The 24,748-nt window shown below is 36.4% G+C and overlaps 3 protein-coding genes across 3 annotated transcripts; 2 read left to right on the top strand and 1 right to left on the bottom strand.

Moving 5' to 3' along the window:
* The first annotated feature begins 1,490 nt into the window (after positions 1 to 1,490).
* Positions 1,491 to 3,725, top strand: LOC117990263 (uncharacterized). Its single transcript, XM_034977727.2, has one exon. The coding sequence runs from the start codon at positions 1,560 to 1,562 to the stop codon at positions 3,723 to 3,725; it is 2,166 nt and encodes a 721-aa protein (XP_034833618.2). The 5' UTR covers positions 1,491 to 1,559.
* Positions 3,726 to 10,306: 6,581 nt separating this feature from the next.
* LOC117990116 (uncharacterized) lies at positions 10,307 to 12,672 on the top strand. The gene is made up of 2 exons (XM_034977566.2): positions 10,307 to 10,599; positions 11,621 to 12,672. The coding sequence occupies exons 1-2, from the start codon at positions 10,307 to 10,309 to the stop codon at positions 12,507 to 12,509; spliced, it is 1,182 nt and encodes a 393-aa protein (XP_034833457.1). The 3' UTR covers positions 12,510 to 12,672.
* LOC138403460 (uncharacterized) lies at positions 10,593 to 13,308 on the bottom strand. The gene is made up of 2 exons (XM_069504063.1): positions 12,888 to 13,308; positions 10,593 to 11,563 (listed from the first exon to the last, which is right to left on the bottom strand). Exons 1-2 carry the CDS (start codon positions 13,060 to 13,062, stop codon positions 10,731 to 10,733), a joined length of 1,008 nt encoding a protein of 335 aa, XP_069360164.1. The 5' UTR covers positions 13,063 to 13,308; the 3' UTR covers positions 10,593 to 10,730.
* Positions 13,309 to 24,748: the final 11,440 nt, after the last annotated feature.

Genomic DNA, 24,748 nt, shown 5'->3' with positions numbered 1-24,748 from the left:
TTTTCTTCTTCTTTCTTTCAAATAGATCATGTTTTGTAGTACATGTCTGTACACCCAACGGCATTTGTGTAAGAAACAGACTCGACTGTCATACTAACTACGTCATAAAACTAACTAAAAGAATGAACCTCAAAAGCCGCTCTTTCAGTGTAAATATCTTTGACCCGGTCACAAATTAAACGATGGAATTTCTAACGTGGCGATGTTGCTAATTAAAATGAAATAGGTGTATTTAATGAATTTAATTGAAGTTTTTTTTTCGTAATGCAAATTGATCGATGATTGTTGAAAAATGCTTGCGAATTTAGTTTCGAGTCATGAAATCTGCATTTAATTTTAGTTTATTTCAAAATAAAGAACAATATAATAAATATTTGATCGAATTTAATTACGATGTAGAAAGCTATGCTTCGACGTCACGATCAAATCACAAATGAGGAAATCCGTTAGGAGAACCGAAATTTTGCACTACACAAAGAAACTTTGCACCGGAAAGCTTTGGTGACGATTTAATTTAACTTACGTATACGGTATAGCTATCTTTACTTTGTAGGTATACCTATTCGAATTTCACTAGAGTGAATGACCAGAGAGATGTTAAAGCAGCCTACCTCAAACCCAGATGTAGCATTCGTTAACCTAACGAATCACGATGTCCCCAAGCTTCGGTAGGTCATCAGTCATCACTGATTCTTCTTATTCTTATCTGATTGTTACCGCGCCAAACTTTCAAACATTCAGTTAAGAAGCTTCGCTTCACTTCTTACTCAAACATAAAGTCTACATCAATTTAGAGTATGTTGTCATGATCATACGAAGATCCGTGTTTAATTAAACAATTTGCGGGGGCTGCTCTGATTTACGCCCGCACCTGAAGCCCCGCGAGCCGACAAATGACACGTGTGGTAATCATTCGAGAACAGGGTGGGTAAGTATGGATACAGAATATTTAAGTCTCACTTTTACCTACCTGTCTGTCGGTATTCTATAGGATACGGGCGCGTTTGGAACCCTCATAGCTTTAGTTTTAAGTTTGCGTTATAATTATCACCACTATATCTTACAAATCTAACACTATACCAGACAATCAATAAGAGTAATTTATTACCTATTTTGAATAAATGATTTGACTTTGACTTTGATATATTTCGGAGAGTACCCTAAGGAACAGAGAAACGGAGATGATGGCGTGTGGTATAAAAGGGCTGGACGGCTTCTGATGTGGTTTTTTGCATAACTTAGCTATATAGCATCATAGCATCTCAGAGTAGCTTCTTAGACATCTTTTATATTTTATTATACCAGACCTACTTACACCAGATAGAGCAGTAGTCGTGGGTTTTAAAATAACAAAGATTTGCTATATAAAATTAATAATCCTTGGAATCCCAGAAAAAAAATTAAAAGCATTTTAAAATATAATGCCAATTACTATGCAATTGGCAGTTACTATGACTCTATGACATAGTTTGACATTTTGTAGACTTTGACTTTGGTTGAGTTATTCTGTTTTATAAAAGTTTATTTTGTACTTATTCAATTTACACCCAATTGATGCAATGAATGCAATCATTATTATTACAATGGTGTCCGATACTCTAGCGCATTATATACCAAATTCAGGTTCACCTAATGTCGGAACTGTCCTCTTTGCACCCTCAGATCTGAACAAAAGGAACTGGAGTAAAGCAAGCATAGCATTATTACAAGCCCGCAAGTACTTCCAGGATGTTATATCATCCTCACAGCTAACAGGCAGTATAAATGAAGAGTATATAACCAATTTACTGAATTACTTCGAAAACTCATACAAGATAGTCAAACGCGAAACCAAATATCTCTCCATACGTAACGTTATGGATGTAGCGCTATCAGATGCTCTAGGAGGATACCTCAAAATATGGGTTTTACCAATTACTAAATACGCATATTATGGAGGAACTGTGTCTTTAGACAGCTCTCTTAAAATCTTTAAAGCGTATGAAGATATCAAAAGAAGTTTAAAAACAGACGGACGTGGGTGGCGCAGCCCAAATAAAAATTTATTAAATTCCGTCGCAATAAATATAATTTCTCTACCCTCTTCTTCCACCAGAAACATTGACAAGCCGTGCCAACAGTTAGCGTACTACGAAAATACTGATGCAGGTATAAAAATTCCAATGCCTTATATAAATTGGGACACAGATCCACCAACTATGTTTTTACCACTGGTAAATCAATCAATTGTTTCACTATCTTCCCCAAGTTCTTCGTCATCATTACTGAAGTATTATACCGTCGCTGACAAGTGTATACAATCTGAATTTCCCCAAGTAGATGATTTCTATAAGAGATTTCAGAATTGGCTCTCGTATGAGGTAGCTCCACATTTGAATGATGATAAGTTGTACGCGGCTTTCGGAAGTATCCTCAGTCTGATGAATTCAACCAAACGATTTTGCAGTGAACAAATAGATAATTTAAAAGAACATTTACTGCGAGACCCTATGACACCTACTTCGAAAAGGTTCCTCATTGTAGCTTTAATATTAATACTAGAACTAGTTTGGTGTATTCCCACTATAATCTATACAATGTGTTTAAGAAAGAAGAAAATAGAAAAAAATAAAAACAACAAATGTATCCAGAGATTACGAAAATCTATAGAAAGTATGAGCAAATGTAATCTTAATAAAATAGACAAGCAAAAACAAAATATAAACCACATCCACAGACGTAAAAACAAAATATTAACTCCTAAGCAACCAAAGCATGGGCTAAAGCTTTACGTCCAACCAAAAACAACGAATTTAGAAGTGGACGTTCAATTTCCTTCTATTGTTTCCAAGTATGTGCAATTAACCAAATCCAGTAATAATAGATCGTCTGAAAGTAATTTCTCAAATTATGATCGTATGACTTTAGTCAATGAAGTACTTTCAAAATCGGCTATAAGAAAAAATGTTCTAGAATTGAATACAACTAGTAATTTGATTGAAAATTCTAATACAAACACAGAATCGAGGAAGACCAAAAGTGTAGTAAAAACAAATGCTGAAAAAATAAAAGACCTAAAACTGGCCAAAACCGTCACACTTATACAGAACAGTGAAAAGACTATCAAAGAAATTACATATTCACAAGAAAATATAGAATTATTAGATAAATACAAATCAAATGGTAAAAATGATACTATCCAGAATAATCAAAAGATAACCAAGGATCGTCTTAGTGTAGCTTGCATAAAAGATATTCAAAATGAAGAAAAAAGTAAAGTAACGCAAAACGAACCCAGAGCAAAACGTGGAAAGCTTAATGAAAAGAAAACTCCAAGTAAAACTGTTATGTTTTCGCAGGCGAATACAATATCCAAAAAACAGAAAGGAGCCATTGTCGAGACCAATAAAATTAGAGCCAACAGTAAGGAACATTGTGAACTTAGAACTTCCGATCAGCCCATGCTAAGAATACTGATAGAAAGGCCACAGAATTCAATAAAAGTGGGAATTACTAGCTTTAAAGGAACAACAAGAAAACCAAGTAAGATACCAAAAGTTGTATCAGGTAAATATCCTAATAATAACTCAGTAAGAAAAACTACTGATTCATGTACTGTAAATAGTAATTCAAAAAATAATAAAACAATACATACAAGAGAGTTTATTATAAAGGGAAAAGCATCAGATGACAGTGCCATTAAACAAACCTCAATCGTGGATAAGAAATTAAATCTGACTCTTTAAACCTCAACTTCTTGAAAATCGTAAATTTCTTATAATTTGTAAGTTTACAGTAATTCACTAATGAATTTGATATGTAGGTAAATAAATATACTAATTATATAAAACAGTTGAATTATTTTTAAAAGATATCTATTAGTATTCAGTAGTAAATAGGAGTAAGTATTAGATATAATATATCTATCTGTCTGCTAGTTTTTCACGGCCCATCCGGGTACAGACATAGCTTGCATCCCGGCTTTTTCGAAAATCCGAATTTCGAAAAACTCTTTGATTTTCCGGGACGTCTGTCTTTCCCCGGGATGCAAGCTAACTGTGTACTAAATTTCGTAAAATGGGTTAAACGGATGGGCCTTGAAAATTATTATTATTATTCAAGCACACTCCATAGTAATCCTACCATAGACCATAGCTTACTAATCACCGTGACGAATTTATTGTGCGCGATCCGGGCTGGGTGAGTTGTGTACCACCGGGTGAATTATTGCATATTTCGCCCGCGCCCGCTCAGGTGGCTGTGGAGACCGCTAATCTATCATTAGAGTTCACTTAGCTAATTGGGATATCGGACTTTGTGGACTCCATTTTTTTATTCCGTGACAAGCTAGCCCTTGACTGCGATCTCACCTGATGGAAGCGGGCTAACTCGAGAGAGGTATAGCAGGCTTCAGATGGAAGCGAGCTAACTTAGTTTACTAATCACCGTGAAGAATTTATTGTGCGCGATCCGGCCCGGGCGAGCTGTGTACCACCGGGTGAATTATTGCATACTAGCTTATGCTCGCAACTTCGTCCGCGTGGACTACACAAATTTCAAACCCTTATTTCACCCCCTTAGGGGTAGAATTTTCAAAAATCCTTTCTTAGCGGATGCCCACATCATAATAGCTATCTGCATGCCAAATTTCAGCCCGATCCGTCCAGTAGTTTGAGCTGTGCGTTGATAGATCAGTCAGTCCATAATATAATCGGTTCCTATGCCGCAACTTATAGATAAAAAAAAGAAAATACTTAAATGAAATGCAAAGGAAACTGATAAATAAAGAGACACTCGTACTCGTAGACACAATGATTTAATTATTGCAAACAATTTAATCACAACTGACTTATAGGGCGGGATGACCAGGGCGCCATAAATACTGGGATGCGGGATTACGAGCAATTGTCCCGGATAATCCCCGATTGACACGCGATTTGGTCAAAACGTCTGCAATGTTGGCTAATTTATTGTCACCGGCCGCTTTGTTGAAGTAATTATGGACATCTGGTGATGTTAAACGGGGCGCAAGAAAATGATAAGTGACTGAGCGATGCCTTGCGATGTTTAGGGTTTCGTACCCGGAAATTGCAAGCGGGAGTCGGGACCCTATTACTAGGTCTCCGTTGTCCGTCCAACCGTTTGTCCGCCTGTCTGTCTGTCAGCGGACTGTATCTCGTAAACCGTACTAATCTTTTCACCACGACCGATGGCTACCTCTAAGACCGAGCTATCGCGGTTGCTGCAATCGTTTTGGGCTGCCCATGTTTGAGTTGACCGTCGAATCGCGAAAAAGAAGAAGGTAGATAGAGAGTTGAAATTTTCACAGAGTGTATATTTCAGTTGCCGCTCTAACAACTAATAATAAAAATTTCAAAATGGCAGCCATTAAATACGATTTACGATGGTCATCATGGGCACTTGGTAATTTTTTTTTCCTGTAGACTTTGACTTTCCCATTCCCAGTCATGTCCGTCCAGTAGTTTTTCATGAAAGAATAACAAACATACACACACACACGCACACAAATTTTCGTCTTTATAATATTAGTGTGATTGGTATGGATATGGCAGAAAATTATATTGCCCTAATTCAGAGCCTGCAAGTAAGAGTATCCGTGTAATCCCGGGTCTTCGGGTCCAAATAAATCAGGAGTGACCCTGACTCCGCCCAGCTGTGCAGGGCTTATTTCATTTTGTGTGGATTAGGACCGGCTTCGATATCGAGTGAGACTTACTTTATTAAATCTACAGTAATTTATTTGTTGGAGTACCTACCCGAAAATAGGAATAAAAACTGTTATTATTATTAACTTATAGGAAAATGCTCGAAACAGCCTGAAAAATAGTCTTCAAATAAAATAAATGAATCATTTTTGAATATTCATGTAAAATTTAAATAATGTCAACTTTTACAGAAGCTGACAATAAACGTATCAGTAAAGTAGATAATGATATAGGTAGATATACCTAATACTTACTTACATCAAAATTCTAGAATTTGCTAAAAGTTTTTCCTTGCCAAAAAAAATTTAGTAGATAAACTCATAAATCAACTCAGAAGTCTAAAAGATAAATTCGAACAAGTCAAAAGAACTCCCTAAATTAACCCGTTGACAGCGAATTGCCAAAAACAACCCCAAAAACGTCGCCGACTTGTGCAAGTCAGTAATTTACACCGACGCGGCCCTTGTTTGCGGAAAATCTTGGGAAACTCAAGATTCTGATATGCATCTGTAACCTTATCTAAGTGCTTTCCTACCAATGGGGGAGGACGTTGATAAGCTGTTCCCAAGATATGCAAAAGAGATAATAAAACGACAAGTTTTTCGAAGCCGGAATGCGGACATCTTTTAATCTCGGGCAGAAAGGGGGCATGTTAACAGTAGACAACGTAAAATCATAGAACTAACATTAACAGGTAGCTACAGTCCGTTCACTATAACTTTTCCCCTGACCTCATGCTGGCACCATTGCTTTGTTTGCTTTATTCCTTAGAGCTTAGGGTTTATTATTGTGTGATTTGCAATGGTGCCAAATATAACGTCAGAGGTAAAATAACTGTGAACGGACTGTAGTTCTAAAGGTCGATGTACAATATTTCCTGCCGGGTACTGTAGACTCCTTTTACCGACATAGGCTACTTTTCAAACGGGAAAATCAAAAAGTTCTCTCGTGAAAAACCTAATCCATGCGGATAAGAACGTCACGGGCATCCATCTAGATTATTTTCAATAAACATCTCGACGATCAACGCAAGTTACTTAATCTATGGAGGAGACAATATGTGCTCACGCCACGTCTTCGTCCCAATCGAATTGACTATTATAGAACGCGCAGTTAACTGTGCAATAATATTTTGGAACTGTATCTTTGTCACCTTATATCATTAGGAGAGGAAGTGACAAGGACTCAGGGCACCAATGATTCAGCTTAATGCGACAAGGTTGTACTCGCGAGCAAATAACTCCCGTCGTCTATTTACGAACACATCTAGTGTTAGTAATTAAAGGATGGGTAACAAGGCCCTTTGGGACGTTATCTTAATATTGTACACAACGATAGGGTTGTCTACAATATGTAATGTTTGTAACATCGTGAGAAAACCTGCATACCTGAGAATTCTCCATATTGTTCTCAAAGGTGTGTTAGTTTCACAATCCGCATTAGGTTCTCAAAGGTATGTGAAGTCTGCCAACTGCCACTTGGCTAGCGTGGTGGACTATGTCCTAAGCTCTTCTCATTTTGAGAGGAGACCCTTTCTCAGTTGTGAGACAGCATTGGGTTGAGATGAGTATAAGGATGAGTATGGCAATGAATGCCAAGATTTTCATAAGGACTGTCATTTTAAATCTGTCAATTTAGGAGTTGCCACAGTCATTATGAGGAGTTGCCTAGCGTTAAGCACCGGCGAATCGCTGTCGTAGCTTTAGGTGGCACCTAAGGTTGTTAGTCATCGCCTAAGAGTTGGTGAATCGTTTTTTTTCTCTAGGCATCTTCTAAATACTTAGGCATTCGATTTAGGCGACTCCTAGGTTTAGTGAAAACTGGCATTAACTTTGTGAGGCCACAATCTTTACCTACCGCTGTTGGGCACTCCCCTAAAATATGTCTGACAAGTCACTCAGAACCTAATCAAGAATATTACACGGTACCATTCTAACAGTTACAAATCATTAACTATTTGTCACCACACGACCTCAGAGCAATAACAAAATCCAGTCATTCCTGCCTACTGACTGACTACCTACCTCCCCTCCATTGTTCCACGAAATTGGACCTCTGATTAATTTGTTTTCCTTCCCCTATTTGTTACCACCAAATTACTGGAGCCCCTTATCGTGCCCGATTTCGAATGTAAACTTCGGGAATTTAAAATGTGACAGGTCTTCATAAAATGGATGTTTGGGATCCTGATGATTATTTGGTTAGTTGACATCGGTTCGGCAAATAGTGCGAAGATGTTTGTAAAGGATTAAGTATTAGTTATGTGTGTTTCTTGAAACGATTATATTATTATATCTATACCTTTAATTTGAAGGGGAGGTTACCTTTATTACTTAAATACCTACCAAACTAACTCTTCTCTAAGTACTAGGAAATCAGTATAGGTACGCCAATTATAACCAAATAAATGAACTATTTATAATTTAATGCAGTAGGTAAAACTATCCATGTATCGTATGCAGACACGATATTTGACTCTCTTGAATTCTCTCACTCTTTTCTGTTTCTCTTTGTGAATATCTTGTCTCTTTCTCTTTGTGTATGTCTTAATTATTCTCATACGGAAGGTCGTACCCGTCTACAAGACTTTATTGTTGCGCTTGCTAGATTAGCCTCAGAAGTATAGAGACAATAGAGTCAGGAATCAACCTACTGAGAGTCTAAACCTTAGTTCGTTATCAATAAGCTAGGGCGTGGTTGTAGGTAGGAGACAAAATAAAAGATTGTATAAGGAAATAAACTGTTTTATTCAGGGAAAAACTCCCTCCAAATCAAAGTTTATCTTTACCATTACTTATTGCTTTATCATTAAATAATTTATTATTTCCTTTAAGAAAAATCTACCGCCAGTTCGAAAAAGCATATCTACCGAGAGAAAGAACTGGCAAGAAAAAACTCGGCGGTGTCTATTCACAATTATTGAAAAATAGATACAACTATGGTAGGTATTACCATAACATATCCAACCCACATAGGGTATTAGCATAAACTATTACAAAGGAATACCAGATGTATAACAAATTACACATTAACCAACACATAAAACAACATACATAGTATAACAATAGAAATATAAAATCAACAATATTCGTACCTGTAGGTATGTCACAGCTTCTTATTAAAAATAGGAAAATTAATGATGTCTACCGTCAAAGCAGAGCCATTTATAGCCCTTTGGCTACCCTTTCCATAAGTATAATGATACCATATAAAACTCAAATTCAATAGAGTCGACAATAGAGATTAAACTTTAGTTTTAAATTTATACACTTCAAAATTCCACATTATACTCTATTTAAATCTACAATTACTTTACTTCTAAAATATAATAAAATCAATTTCACCATGTAAGACCTTTGGATTAGCTGCTATATATTATCTGTTACGTCTGTAGTATTTTGTCTATCATTTTGACGTGCCTCTGTTTACAAATAAAATGTCAATGGTTTAGAATTAATTCTTAAGCAAAATCTAAAGAGTTTAGTAGCAATTTCAAGAAATAAATAGCAACTCTAACCATTTATCTTATACGGCCAAACTGACAATTGCTTCGTTCTCGAAGCAACAAAATAAAAACAAACAATTCGTAAAGTAAATTTTTAACAACATCAAAACATTTTTTTTTTTTTTTCAAACAACATGTCTGTGGCTTCCAACAAAATTTAAAAAAACATTTTAAACATGTGTGTGACATACAAAATTACCACACAGTTTACTCTCAAAAATACAAGAAATATTTTTCTCGCCACAGCACATAAATGTTTCCAAACAAGATATCCTTTAACCCCATTGGTTTTAAACCAATATCAAAAAATATTTTTAACACCACTGGTATTAAAGCGATATTATAAAAATACTTTTCAACACCGTTGGTTCCAACGTTTTAAAGTATCATCTACAAAATATCCTTCAACACCATTGGTTTAAGGCAACATCGTAAACCATCATAAAATTGTCCCTTAACACCATTGGTTTTGATCCATATATCACTATACAATTTTTCCATTGATCGAACATTTGATCAAAGTTTTAAATAAATTCCAATAAAATATAGAGATGAATATTAAACAAAGAAAAATTGCAACTGAACAAATTGTAAATTATCAGAATTTAAAATAATATGTTTCATAAAAAAGAACCATCAAAATGAAAAAGTTACAAAAATATTAATATTTCAAAATAAGTTAAATCATAAGAACTTTTTTTCAATTTCAAGTTAGTAATTTTGCAAAAAAAATAATAAAATACCATCGACTCTTACTCCTAAAGTACCAAAGTCAAAAACAAAGGGTAGGTATATAAAAAGTAATTATATGTAAGATATATCAAAACAAAACTAACTACTATGTTAGAAGAAGTAAAAATAATCAAAGAGTAAACTTATCTAATTATCGTTAGGTATTTACTTTCAAAAATATTTTCTATTCAATCTCTTTTTGTCTATCTGCAATCAGTCCTTGGGCCTGAATTCCTCTGTCGCTGACGTCGGTCGCGTACCGTCAGTCGCGTAGCGCGCTGGCCATCAGCGCCAATGAAAACATCCGTAGTGCGATACCGACCGCTCCACGGTACAGGCGTCTCCAAGTGGATTTGGGATAATTATGAACCCGTTTATAAATTGTTTAGTTGCTGCAACATACTTACGCAAGCGGAGACGGCGTCAATGTAGAAAAAGATATCACATTCACCCAATTGTTGCTGATAGGGTGACGAATGGTGAATTTTCTACATTATTTGAAAAGCTACGTCAGGACGAGGAAAAGTTCTTTAATTATTTTAGAATGAGAGTAAAAACTTTTGATGAACTGTTATCAAAGTTAGAAAATCACCTGAAACACTGCTCCATATATCGAGAAATTATACCTCCAGTGGAACGACTTGCTGTTACATTGAGGTGAGTTACATTATATCAATCTATCATTGGAATATAATAATAAGAAAGAAAACAACACATTTTTATATAACCTTTTTATTATTTTTTGTAAAAAATAATAAGTAGTTATTTATTTTGTTGAAGGACACATTTTACTTGTCTTCGTTGGCTTTCCTAGTAATGCCATGGATGGTTTGGTATCCTTGAGAAATAATTTGGGATCCGGAGTTTGATGTATAAGAAGTAGTGGGACGTACTTCGTACATCACACATTCTTGTGAAACGGTATTTGATATATCAGGGAAAGTTTCATATTCCTGTACGTTGATCGGATCTTGACTGTGTAAAATCGATTCAGACTGTGGAGAAAAATACGAATCTGAAGAATTCGGTCTACTGGTTATTTCATATGGATTGTGTATATTACTAATTTCCATTGCTTTTTTGAGCATTTCTGTACGGAAAATCAATTTTTGATGCGTTGTAAACTTTTCTGTTATTGGCAGGAGAGACATGAAAAAATTCATGTCATCATTTTTAAAAAGTTTGGCATTATCTTTGAACATCATTAGCATCTCTTTATCGAATTCATCAGTGTCGGTCTGTTTTCTTTTTCGCTGATTTTTATTAGAATGTTTATTACGAAAATCAGAGTCTGTAGAATTTTCTTGAGCAACACTTTTCTGTAATTCTGTATTTACTTCAAGTCCTGTGCTCCTTGGTATGTCCTGACTGGACGTACTTGGCACGTCTTGATAAGATATGCTTTGGGTATCCTGATTACTTGCGCTCGGTGTAGCCTGATTACTTCCGATGGAGTCCTCAACTTCAGCTTGGTGTTTTTTATCAAGAAATTTCATATCTTCAAAATATATATACACCTTTTTTTTACTTCCACCTGATCCTGAGGGAGTATTTTTTAAGACATTTTTGCAACGCATATATGCATCTCTTGCAGTCTTCCATCGTTGCTGCACAATTTTTTCTGAAACAATAAAAAATAAGAAAAAAGAGTAAAATTAATACATATTACATTTTACAGATTCCTTGCGACCGGCAATACCTACATAGATCTACATTACCACTATCGGCTTGGAGAATCAACTATTGGCAAAATCGTTACAGAAGTGTGTACAAAAATTTGGGATGTTCTGCACGACGAAACTTTAAGACTACCTTCGTCACATGAAGATTGGCTGAGAATCGCTGAGGGTTTCGAATCACGAGCAAATTTTCCAAATTGTGTTGGAGCGATAGATGGCAAGCACGTCCGTATTATTTGCCCTGCATTCAGTGGAAGTTTATTCAGTAATTATAAAAAATATTATTCAATCGTTCTGTTGGCTATGTGTGACGCTAATTACTGTTTTAAGTATATTAATGTGGGTGCTTGTGGAACAGATTCTGACTCAATAATATTTAGGGACAGTAACTTGTATGCAAAATTACAAAGCGGCGAAATAAACCTACCAGAACCGAGACAAGTAGATAACAGCCGGACACCGTTTCCTTACATGATTGTAGGGGATGCAGCGTTTGGAATATCACGTCATATTTTAAGACCATACGCTCGTAGTAATATGACTCACAAGAAAAAAATATTCAACTACCGCCTTAGTAGGGCAAGACGCTACATAGAATCTACTTTTGGTATTATGTCTAATAAATTTGAAGTATTTCACAGGCCTATGAGGACTTCATTGATTAACAGCATCAAAATAGTCAAAGCATGTTGTGTATTACATAACTTTATAAGAGTACGTGATGAATATGATGTTATTGATACTATGTCAATTGTTGGTTTAGAAAATGTTTCTCTAAGCAGCTATAACATTATGAATCGGACAGGCGATACTTTAAGAGACTTATTCGCTAACTACTTTATTTCACCGGAAGGTTCTCTGCCATGGCAAAACCAGTATATTTACTAAGAAATTGCATCTACACATCTCACGCTAATTGCGTGGGATGTGTTTGGGATTTGGGATTGCAACGACAGATTTTATTGTAATTCGTGTGGTATCTTGTTTTAAATTGTAGTTTCTACATAAAACTTTTGTGTATGGACATTATTAAACGTGTAGGTACAATTAGTGTTTGTGTGTATTTTTCATGAACCTTTGAACCCTGATATAGCATAAGCCAGTTATAGTGGAGCAACTTCGTGCGCGACTGTCCCGTAAAATGTAAGACGTTGGGGGACGCGGGGTAGAATAAGACAAAAAATTATGTTTCCCTTCCCGCTACTCCACCCGCATTCCACATGTATATCTGATAAAATTATTATAAACACATTATCTTTTACTTACCGATCTCCTTTTTTTTATCATCGCCCTCATTATTGTAATCCGGAAACAGTGCTTCAAAAACTTGTAACCAAAATTTTGCTCTGGCATCGCGATCTTTGTACAGTTCATTAGATAAATCCCACAATGCAGGACGTAGGCGCACCTCGGCAATCACACGTTCGGTATCAATATTCATGGCGACTGTACGCGCGCGCGTACCATTTAGCCGACGGTCGGGAACAGAGTGAGGACGCTCATAGCGTGCTATAGCGCGTCAGTCGACCGACGTACGCGGCGCTGACGAGCGAGACCGACGCGCGCCATACGCGGCGCGTAGCAACTCGCGCGCCGCTGATGTCAGCGTCACAGTGTGGTGCTATATATAACACAACGTATATTCGTACGCGCGACCGACGTACGCGACCGACGTCAGCGACAGAGGAATTCAGGCCTTGGACTATACAAAAACATTTGTTGCTTCCCACATCCAATGATGTGCCAACAACCTTCCTTTTTAAATAAATACCAAAACATTTTTCCACAATAAAATATAAAAATCCAAAAAGATCGTAAATAAAAACATAAAGGTAGGTATCAAAAACTAAAATGTCAAAAAATACCACAAAAATAATTTACATTAAAAAGATCGTCAAAGAAGTAATCAATATCAAAAATAGTTAAACACTTCAAACATCAAAAACGTCAAAAAATCAAAAGTATTATTCAAACAAAACAACAAAATACGGCATTAAAAAATATTAAACACAAGTGGGTAGTCAATAATCTCTAAATTCCAATATTCTAAATTTAAGTTTCAGGTTTAACCATAGTCCACCACGCTGGCCAAGTGTGGATTGGCAGCTCCATTACATCACATTACATAACGGTGGGTATTTATAAAAAAACAATGACATCAAACAATCAGTAGCTACTAGACTTAGCGGCATAGCAACAGGATAAGACATCAGCAGCCTAACCTATCCTTATATAAAAACTACAAAAATAAACTCCAACAAAATTTCTTAATTATTGTAGGTAGGTATCTCAAATCTTTCATCTCTACGTTTCGCGAGTGAGAACTCCGATGCAAAGTCAATAGCAAATTTACAAAAATGGCCACGCTAATCGCGTTTCTGATCAATGAATCATCAATATTTAACGAATGATGCAATATGTATTTCTGTATTGTTCTTAATTTGAAACAAAATTACAACAAAAAAATTTTTTTTTTTTTCTTTTTTTTTTTTGGTTCTTTTTTTTCCTTCTTTTCTTTCTGTCATTATGTAACACATAAATAAATTATATACATCTATTCGGCCAACCTGAAAAGTACTTCGTTCTCGAAGTACTTACATAGGAAATGCCTCAAGAACATAACTAAAAAAAAAAAGTAAGATGACTCATCACTCGTAAAACAATATTCAATGATTCAATGTCAACAATATCACTATCATATAAATTACAAATATACGGCTAGACGTCAGACGGAAATTAAAATAGAACACAAATTAACCATCAGTAAATATTTACTGACAAACTTGCTTTAGTTTTTCACCGCTCGGTCAGTCTGACATTTAACCACATTTTATCGTATGATCATTTAATAAAAATTTCATACCAACTAACTACCTGCAAATTTTTAACATTAATTTACGTAATATCGATTTGTGTTACTAGCTGGGACATCATGCGATTAAACACCTTCAAACATTAATCTGAGTCATTGAAACAGAACATCTATACTGAACACAAAATTACCCGCAAAAATTTTATTTATTTAGTACCCACATCTTTATTTCTATAATACAATTAGTTTTAAAACAAATAAAATGACGACAGGTACTATGAAACTGTGTTACTACATTACACAGAGTATTAATAGGTCCATGATTACGCAATAAAACTTTCTAAGGCCTACCTGCCTGAAAAATTGTCTTGCAAAAAAGTTTTAATTCACTTTCACTTTTTTTTTCATACCATATTTTCATATTAAGATTTCCAGATTTAGAGTATCCAATGTCCATTGTGGTACCTCTCGTGGACGTCAGTCATCACAACGCCTGTTGGAACATCTTTGATGGCTTTTCACAAAGCCATCCGAATTCGCCGGTATTTCTGAAACTTGTACAAACTGCATTAGAAAAGGCACAATTCAGCCATATCGTATCCCACTTCTGATGCTAGATTAGCCTCAGAAGTATAGAGACAATAGAGTCAGGAATCAACCTACTGAGAGTCTAAACCTTAGTTCGTTATCAATAAGCTAGGGCGTGGTTGTAGGTAGGAGACAAAATAAAAGATTGTATAAGGAAATAAACTGTTTTATTCAGGGAAAAACTCCCTCCAAATCAAAGTTTATCTTTACCATTACTTATTGCTTTATCATTAAATAATTTATTATTTCCTTTAAGAAAAATCTACCGCCAGTTCGAAAAAGCATATCTACCGAGAGAAAGAACTGGCAAGAAAAAACTCGGCGGTGTCTATTCACAATTATTGAAAAATAGATACAACTATGGTAGGTATTACCATAACATATCCAACCCACATAGGGTATTAGCATAAACTATTACAAAGGAATACCAGATGTATAACAAATTACACATTAACCAACACATAAAACAACATACATAGTATAACAATAGAAATATAAAATCAACAATATTCGTACCTGTAGGTATGTCACAGCTTCTTATTAAAAATAGGAAAATTAATGATGTCTACCGTCAAAGCAGAGCCATTTATAGCCCTTTGGCTACCCTTTCCATAAGTATAATGATACCATATAAAACTCAAATTCAATAGAGTCGACAATAGAGATTAAACTTTAGTTTTAAATTTATACACTTCAAAATTCCACATTATACTCTATTTAAATCTACAATTACTTTACTTCTAAAATATAATAAAATCAATTTCACCATGTAAGACCTTTGGATTAGCTGCTATATATTATCTGTTACGTCTGTAGTATTTTGTCTATCATTTTGACGTGCCTCTGTTTACAAATAAAATGTCAATGGTTTAGAATTAATTCTTAAGCAAAATCTAAAGAGTTTAGTAGCAATTTCAAGAAATAAATAGCAACTCTAACCATTTATCTTATACGCTCGATGAAGCTGCATCTGTCTAAGAATAGAATATTTTTATCTAAGTAAACTTTTACAAGTACTTTTGAATCGTTAATTAATAATATGTAATTTACCTCTGGTTCGAAATGCCGTTCCTACCGAGAAGAACCAGCAAAAAACTCGGCGGTTGCTCTTTTCAAAGATTTGATATACTATATTATGCCATGTATAAGAAAAGTATTTGAGTATTTGCAATCCTGCCCAATCTTGCACCCTTGCATCTGAAGGTTCAAAAATACTGGTAAAAGTTTAATTGAATAAAAAATATTTTTATTTATTTATAAGACTACAGGCACTCACTAATGCCCCTCTACTAGCGAGGTTCTCCTATGTGCTAAACGCATCTCTTGAAGAATAGCTACTTGATATAAAAGTAAGTCAACAAAGATTTAACAGAACAAAGACAAGCCAACGAGCCACATCCGGCAAGATGTTCCACGCAACGCCATTAATGTGCTTCGCTTTAATTCGTATTTCCTTTCGCGTGCGAGCTTTATTGTAGCTTGCATTAGACCTATTAACTGCTAGACCTTAACTAATTTGTTTACTTGCGATGAAATCATAGGTTTTAAAAAGATCCTCAACTCTAATGACGCCTTCCAAAGTGTCGCGCGAAGGATATACAAAGCAGCACGGCCAATCAGTACCCTTATTATAAATGCGAAAGTGTGTTTGTTTGTTGGTTTGTCCTTCAATCACGTCGCAACGGTGCAACGAATTGACGTGATTTTTTGCATGGGTATATAGATAAAGACCTGGAGAGTGACATAGGCTATTATCTCGGAAAATCAAAGAGTTCCCATGGGATTTTTAAAAAGCCTAACTCCACGCGGATGAAGTCGCGGGCATCAGCTAGTAAAGAATATAGCTACCTAACACCTACCAACTTATTTACCTAAGTAGTTAGAGAGGAACTATAGGTGTAATAATTATGTGAGAGGCAAGTGGAGTAAGGCGTTCCCAAGAGGGGTAAAGGTGCAATTTCGTATTTTCCAACTCTTTTTCCCGCGACAGTTAATCGATACTGCCTTAATAAGTCTGGCGAAGGGTAAAAAAACAGTCAAGTGCGAGTCAGGCTCGCGCAACGAGGGTTCCGTATTACAGTCGTATTTTTTCGACATTTTTTACGAAAATTCAAAAACTATGATGCATAAAAATAAATAAAAATCTGTTTTAGAATGCTCAGGCTAAGACCTTTCATATGATACCCCACTTGATCCTATATTTTTAACATTTTTATGTGCAACACTACAACAGCGACGTTTTTGACGACCTCCCTGGCGCAGTGGTGAGCGCTGTGGTCTTAATAGTGGGAGGTCCCGGGTTCGATTCCTGGCAGGGGTTTGGAATTTTATAATTTCTAAATTTCTGGTCTGGTCTGGTGGGAGGCTTCGGCCGTGGCTAGTTACCACCCTACCGGCAAAGCCGTGCCGCCAAGCGATTTAGCGTTCCGGTACGATGCCGTGTAGAAACCAAAGGGGTATGGGTTTAATAAAAATTGCCATACCCCTTCCAGGTTAGCCCGCTTTCATCCTAGACTGCATCATCACTTACCACCAGGTGAGATTGCAGTCAAGGGCTAACTTGTATCTGAATTAAAAAAAAAAATAAAAAAAACAGCGCCATCTATATTTATGATTTAGTAATTTTTTTTCACAAACTCACGTTTTTCAGATTTATTTATTTACTTGTGCTATAAGACCTACCTACCTACTAAATTTCATAATTCCCTATAGGTTTTCTTGACAGACACGACAGACAGACAGAAAACAAAGTGATCCTAAAAGGGTTCCTTTATTTCTTTTAAGGTACGGAACCCTAAAAAAATATATCACTCTATACATAAGGGTAGTGGTACATAACGTGGTATGTACACAGGTGGGGTGGGGTCAAAGGTTCAACCAATCGGTAACCGGACGTGAGGGAAAGGTGACTACTTCCGGTTGTATTGTTCTTTTAATTTGTGCACTGGTTTGGGAGTTTTGGGCCAGTTCCGCCAGGTGTTGCTAATTTAATTTGTATGATAACGTTAGAGAGTCTCGCGTCATCATGATCAACCCATCGCTGGCTCACTACAGAGCACGGTTCTTCTCTCAAAGAGAAGGATTTTGGCCATAGTCTATGTGCGGATTGGTAGACTTCACACACCTTTGAGACCATAATGGAGAACTCTCAGGCATGCAGGTTTCCTCACGATGTTTTCCGTCACCGTTAAAGCTAATGATATTTAATTAGAAGAAAGAAAGAAAGAAAAAAGTTTAGGTATTTTTAAAGCTGTGCCACACATTACCAGTTAGACCTAGTTAGGTCATCCCGGCGCCTCTAATACTTGAGCAGTAAAGTCAAAAGACCTCAAGCAGAAGAAGCGCCGGAATAGACTATGTCATGTATGGCACAACCCGAAAAAAAAAATTACTTAAAACGCACATAACTCCGAAAAGTTAGAGGTGCGTGCCGGGATCGAACCCCCGACCTCCGATTAGAAGGCGGACGTCCTAACCACTAGGCTATCACAATATTTAGAGAGTAGAGCCTCAATAGCTCTACGGTTAAAGGAACGGACTGAAATCCGAAAGGTCGACGACGGTTCAAACTCCACCCGGTACACTATTGTGCTACCTACTCCTAGGCCAAGCTTTAAGCTTAGTTGGAGGGAAAAGGGGAATATTAGTCGTCATCATCATCATATTCATATGATGGTAGGGGTTTACTTGGGCTAATAATGCGGTGGCATCCCAGATCCTACCGCCTAAGAAAGAGAAATTTCAGTTTAGATTACGATTTTGTTTTGGAATTAATTTCAGATCTCAGTACAGTATATTTAGAAAATGTATTGCATTCTATAGGTACATTTTCTAAATATAGTTACATTACATCAAAGAACTTTTTTATCTCAAATGAAATATGTAATAGCGCTTACTAATTCGTTCGTCATACTTAGAAGATTTCACCGATATTTATGAGTGGAGATAAAGATTTCAAGATCACTTTTAGTACAAAAATAACGCCTGCTCTCTCTGTCTGTTCGTAATTTAATAGCTGTATTCTAAATGTGTAGTTAATTAAATACTTACCTATAAATTATCATAATTATGACATCATTAAAAAAATTGCAATGCCCACGAACTCGTCCACGTGGATTTACATTTCAAAAATCCCGTAGGAACTCTTTAGTTTTTGGAATAAAATGTAGCCTAATTCACTCTCCAGGTCTTTAACTATACCCATGCAAAAAATCACGTTAATCCATTGCTCCATTGCGACGTGGTTGAAGGTCAAACCAACAAACCAATAAACCAACAAACAAACACATTTTCGCATTTATAATTTGGGTTGTGATAATATGGGTAGTGATATGGGTAGTGATTGAATATTTTTGGTTTTATGCCAAAGCATAGAGCCCGCACCATTAAACCATTCCTTGCAACTGGCCGCATATTTCAAACAATTAAAAGGACCAATCGCGGCCAATTTGACTCTGCCGGCCACCATGTTGCAGTTAATCAAATAATTAATCGTCATTCTTTATAATAACTCTATAAATCTTTCTTCGTTCATTAATTTACATGACAGCTGCAACATAATATGACTACAAAGCAGCTTCTCAATGCACTCTGCCCCAGCATTCTAATCCAGGCATGCCGTTACTGGCAGCTAGGCACCGGGAATATTAAAGAAATCCCGAGTTCGTATGGTAGCTGCAACATCTATGGCTTCAATTGCAGCTTCTCTGAGCTATAACTGTATGCACAATGGCCCGGCATTGTGCACAGCGGGCAGCTAATGAAATCCTCTCATTTACAGAAATATTGAAGAAATCCTTAATTAACAATTTAGCTGTAGCATCTATGACTTCAATAGCAGCCTCTGAGAGCGATAACTCAATGCACAATGCCCCGGCATTCTAATCCAGGCCTGCCCTGTTACAGCGAGCAGCTAATGAAATTCCCTCGGTATAATATCGGCCGCGGGCAGTGATATGTCGACACTATAATAATTAACAGCCTTACTTTACCTTACCTTAGTTGATATGCATTTAAAATATTTAAAACTAGCTGATCCCCGCGGGTTCGCCCGCGTAGATTTAGGTTTTTAAAGATCCCGTATAGCTTATGTCACTCAGGAATAATGTAGCTTTCTACTGGTGAAAGAATTTTTAAAATCGGTTTAGTAGTTCCAAAGATTACCCCCTACAAACAAACTTAACGACATTACCTCTTTATATAATAGTATAGAAGATAACTTAATTATTTAATACTTGTATTTATATAATTTTATTGTTTTTGCTATACACCTTCATATTAAGTTTAATTGGCGCAAATGTAGTGTTCAGTTGTCATCGATTACATTAGTGTCTGTTAAATAAATTTAAAAAAAATTGATATTTAGATATGGTTTCAAATCATCTCACTGCTATACAAAATTGATTCACTAATGACTATTTAAAAGTGACTAAAACTTTTACCTACTTCTGTTAAAATAAATAAATAGACGTTTATTTCTATGGCAGATACAGCCCGCTGACAGACAGACGGACGGGACGGACGAACAGAGGCTTAGTAAAGGGCACTCTTCTGGTACGGTACCTTCGAAAATAGGCCAAGATCTTGTGCCTATTGTTGCTCTATAAAACCAGATTTATATTTCAATAGGTACTATTTTCTTTAAAAAAAACAGGCTTAAGGAAAAGGATGGTTTAAGTGGCAACAACGATTAAGAGTGACTTGGTATCTATAAAGTAAATTGATCCTGCTTCTGCCACGCGGTGTTGATTCGCTGCGGCTTTCTGACAACTCCTTGGAAACCAACTTAAGGGAATGTCAACTGGGTAGCGTGACTCAAACCTGTTGATACTTTACATTTAATTTTAAGTATCCTTATCTTAAATATTTTGACATGTTAAAAGTTCTCCTAGAGCATATTAATATGTTAAGCCAACCTTGTTCAATCACGACTTTCAAGTCATCAAGACTTTTTTTAAATTCCGTTGATTTTTAAAAATCCTTTCCGTAGATATCTATCTACCAGGAAAGGATTAAAAATCATCGTAACGTAGATACGTTATAAAGAGACAACATACAAAATCTTAAGTTTCTTGACCCAGTGGTAAACGTCAATTTCAAAGCTTGTTATTCAAAATGGATTCCACTGTACACTTTGATTGTTAATAATTGTTAAATTTGACAAATAAAATGACGTAATGGTGATAATTAATTATACGAAGGTATAATTAATTAGGTAATACAAGGGTTCCAAATGCACCAGTCTGAGAAGAAGTTTTCAACTGTACATTGATCAGACGTCAGTCAGACAGTTCATCTTTACTTGTACTCATATATTTACCTACTTGTATATGCAAAAAATCACGTTGATCCGTAGCTCTGTTTCAGCGTAATTGTAACAAACAAACAAACACATTTTCGCATTTATAATATTACATAATTAGAATATAAAGATCAAAATTACTCGTCAGCACTACACACAAATGTAATGCAAATGGCTCCCGAACAATAATCAGAAAAGTAAGCGATACGCATAAAAATATCGCAAAAAAACCGCTCCAGCCCCTCGGGGGCCGAGATTTAACATACCTAATGCGATTTGCGTGTTCCCTCACTCCCTTACACCTTGACAACTGCCTGTAATCGTTTTAAGACGTTGTTGACTCGATACTGGCGTGAGGCTGAGCACTTTAGACGCGGGGGACTTTTAAACCGTCACAATTTTTATTTAGAACGAATCTTATATTTACATTTCGTGTTTTTAAACATATGAACAAACTAACTAATGCCCGTGACTTCGTCCGCGTAGGTCATGTTTTATAAGAATCCCGTGGAATTTTTTTAATTTTCTGTGCTTAACTAAATGAATTTTTTGTATAGGTAACTGCCAAATTTCATATTAATTATATTATTTCCGGAAAGCTATAAGACTTTATGAGTACCTACCTAATGCCTTATTATTTACTTGGACTGCAACACATTAATTCTTCACACAGTTTCTCACGATTGTATCCTAATTTTGAATGCTAATCGAGCTATCTCTAACACCATCATATCCTGCATCAAGACAATTGACATAACTGTCTCTCTCCGATAATCTTCTAATCTTATAATGTTGCCCTTATCGCACATACGGTGTAAAGGTTACGAGTGAAAGGGATGCACACATTCGCAATTAGTATGACTCTGGATCGTTCGCGGTAGATTTATGCGCTCATTTGTAAATAATGAAGGCGCCACTCATTGTGATGGGAGTCCCATTGTAGACGACCTACCACTCCCCCCAGTAGGGTTGTCACTTATCACATAAAAAGACATAATTTTTCCAACAGCCTGTATTTTAAAAGAAATCAAAGCTAAAAAGCTTAGAATTTAAAGCTGCGAGTAGATATTGAGGTTCTGGCTGGTATTGGCTTCTGTTAAAAATGTGTTTACATTTTTAGATAATTGTATTTAATTTTCACGTAGATAATAGTCACAGAAATCTGCATGCCACTAGTTCATGTCTACAATAAACATCGTAGAATTTTCATAAGACTTATTCTTTGGCGTACAAATTTTGAAATTCGGTGCAAAATTATTTTACCCTAGTATGCCAAGCAAAATATGTAGGTACGTTCTCTTATCTTCACGACCTCATCGTCGCTCGCATGACTAACTGTCCTATCTTAGTCTTTAGCTGATTTGAGTTAGGACCACTACGTTTGTCTACGAATTATTGTCTATTTTTCCATCTAATCGTCGTTTCTCTACGACGTTTCGACGTTTCATTTCAAAACTTGTGACAACCCTATTTCGAGGCCAATTACTTAAAGTCGGTATGCAGATTCGCGAGTACACCTGCTATTGTCCACGGATGAATGTATCGCTTAATTCCTCGCCCTATGTGAGGGCTTCCTCTAAAGGAGGGCGCACACGGCCGCAAAAGCCGCAACTTCAGATGGAGCCTCAAAAATCGCAAAAAAAACACGTTCTTCAGTAGATACTGAAAGAGGGGACGATCGAGTGGCATAGTTACGACAGCGACCTATCAATTGATTCCGCTAATTAAGGAACATTACCTCAAGACTGAGCGGTGATATTGTAGTAAGTAGTTAAAACATCGGACTTTTCGGAGTTTATGTGTATTTTGAGCAAATAGTAAGATTCCTTTAACGGTGAAGGAAAACATGGTGAGAAAACCGGCATGCCTGAAAGTTCTCCATAATGGTGTGTGAGGTCTGCCAATCTGCACTGTTACAGCGTGAAAGACTATGACCTAAACTATTGTCATTCTGAGAGGAGATCCGTGCTCTGTAGTGGGCCGGCGTGGCTATAGGTTGATCATGATGATGATGATGAACTCAAGACTAAGCGAGATTGTCTGGATGGGTGACCGAATTTGGAGGCCCAAATTTGGCCTTTTAATTTCATCCGTGCCGAGTAGCACAGACCGGTGTCGGGCAAAAGCAACACCGGCGCGATCAGTCTATTAGCCCTACGATAACCAAGACGCCTGTCCAGCGCGGTTATTATGGGCAAAATCTTGTAGTGGACAGACGACTTCAAAAGAGTCGCAGGAACTCTTTTGAAGTTAGCAGCTGGATTCAAGCGGTGGCGTGTGGAAGTCCCTACAAGAGACTTATGTTTAGCAGTGGACGTCTATGGGTTGACGACGATAACCAGGCACTGTGCCGGTGTGCGTTGCGCCATACGGCTCTTGCGGCTCTTACGAAACTTCTCGGTGTATACGATCACCTTAATTCCTCGCCCTCTTACTCCGTGGTTTAGTGGAAAACGGGGTTAGTGCACTTCACTTTATTAGCAAGTGGTAGTAAAGTGAAGCTATTGAGTGGAAACTCAAAGAACAGACAGTCATTGCTAGTTGGAAGTGGGAAAATTGGTAATGGTGGCACCCCTGTAATCTAACCCTCTATTCACTTTAATTAAAAAATCCATAGGTACATAATAGGCAAAAAATGTTTCTTTCTTATTGACAAAATTACATAGAAGTTTTCCTCCCATAATAAGTAGCTTGGAGTAAATGTATTCTGTGGTATATCAACCTAAGTAGTAATAAATAATAATAATGATTTGTTGATGGCATAATATTGTACATAAACCGCTGAGATCTTGCTGGTTCTTCTCAGCAGGAAAGGCATTCCGAACCAGTAGAAGATGCATTTGACGATTCAAAAGTTTAATTGATTAAAGTAAAAGTTTAATTGATTAAAAAATATTTTAATTTGATTTTTTTCATTGTTTTACTTGCCTTTTGAAAACAGTAAAGTGCAAATTTTCCTGCCGATTTATTCTGTGTAGAATTTGCTACACGTAAAAGAAACTTTATTCTCACCACCTATGCTTTCGGGCCGTATTAGAACCAGTTACTAGGTATTAATACCAATTTAATTTTATTAGGTAATTTTATGCGCCAAATTTTTTATTTATTTATTCAGACACAAGTTAGCCCGTGACTGCAATCTCACCTGGTGGTAAGTGACGATGCAATCTAAGATGGATGCGGGCTAACCTGGAAGGGGTTTGGCAGTTTTTATTAAACCCATAAGTAAGTAGGTACCCCTTTGGTTTCTATTTCTACATGGCATTGTACCGGAACCATAAATCGTTTGGCGGCACGGCTTTTGCCGGTAGGATGGTAACTAGCCACGGCCGAAACCTCCCACCAGACTAGACCAGAAATTTAGAAATTGTAAAATTCCATACCCCTGCCGGGAATCGAACCCGGGATCACCCACTAACAATAGGT

Source organism: Maniola hyperantus, chromosome 17 (genome assembly GCF_902806685.2).
Source record: "Maniola hyperantus chromosome 17, iAphHyp1.2, whole genome shotgun sequence".
In the NCBI taxonomy this organism is placed as follows: Eukaryota; Metazoa; Arthropoda; class Insecta; order Lepidoptera; family Nymphalidae; genus Maniola; species Maniola hyperantus.
The sequence above is the reverse complement of the archived record's forward strand: the minus strand, read 5'-3'. Positions and strand labels throughout refer to the sequence as shown.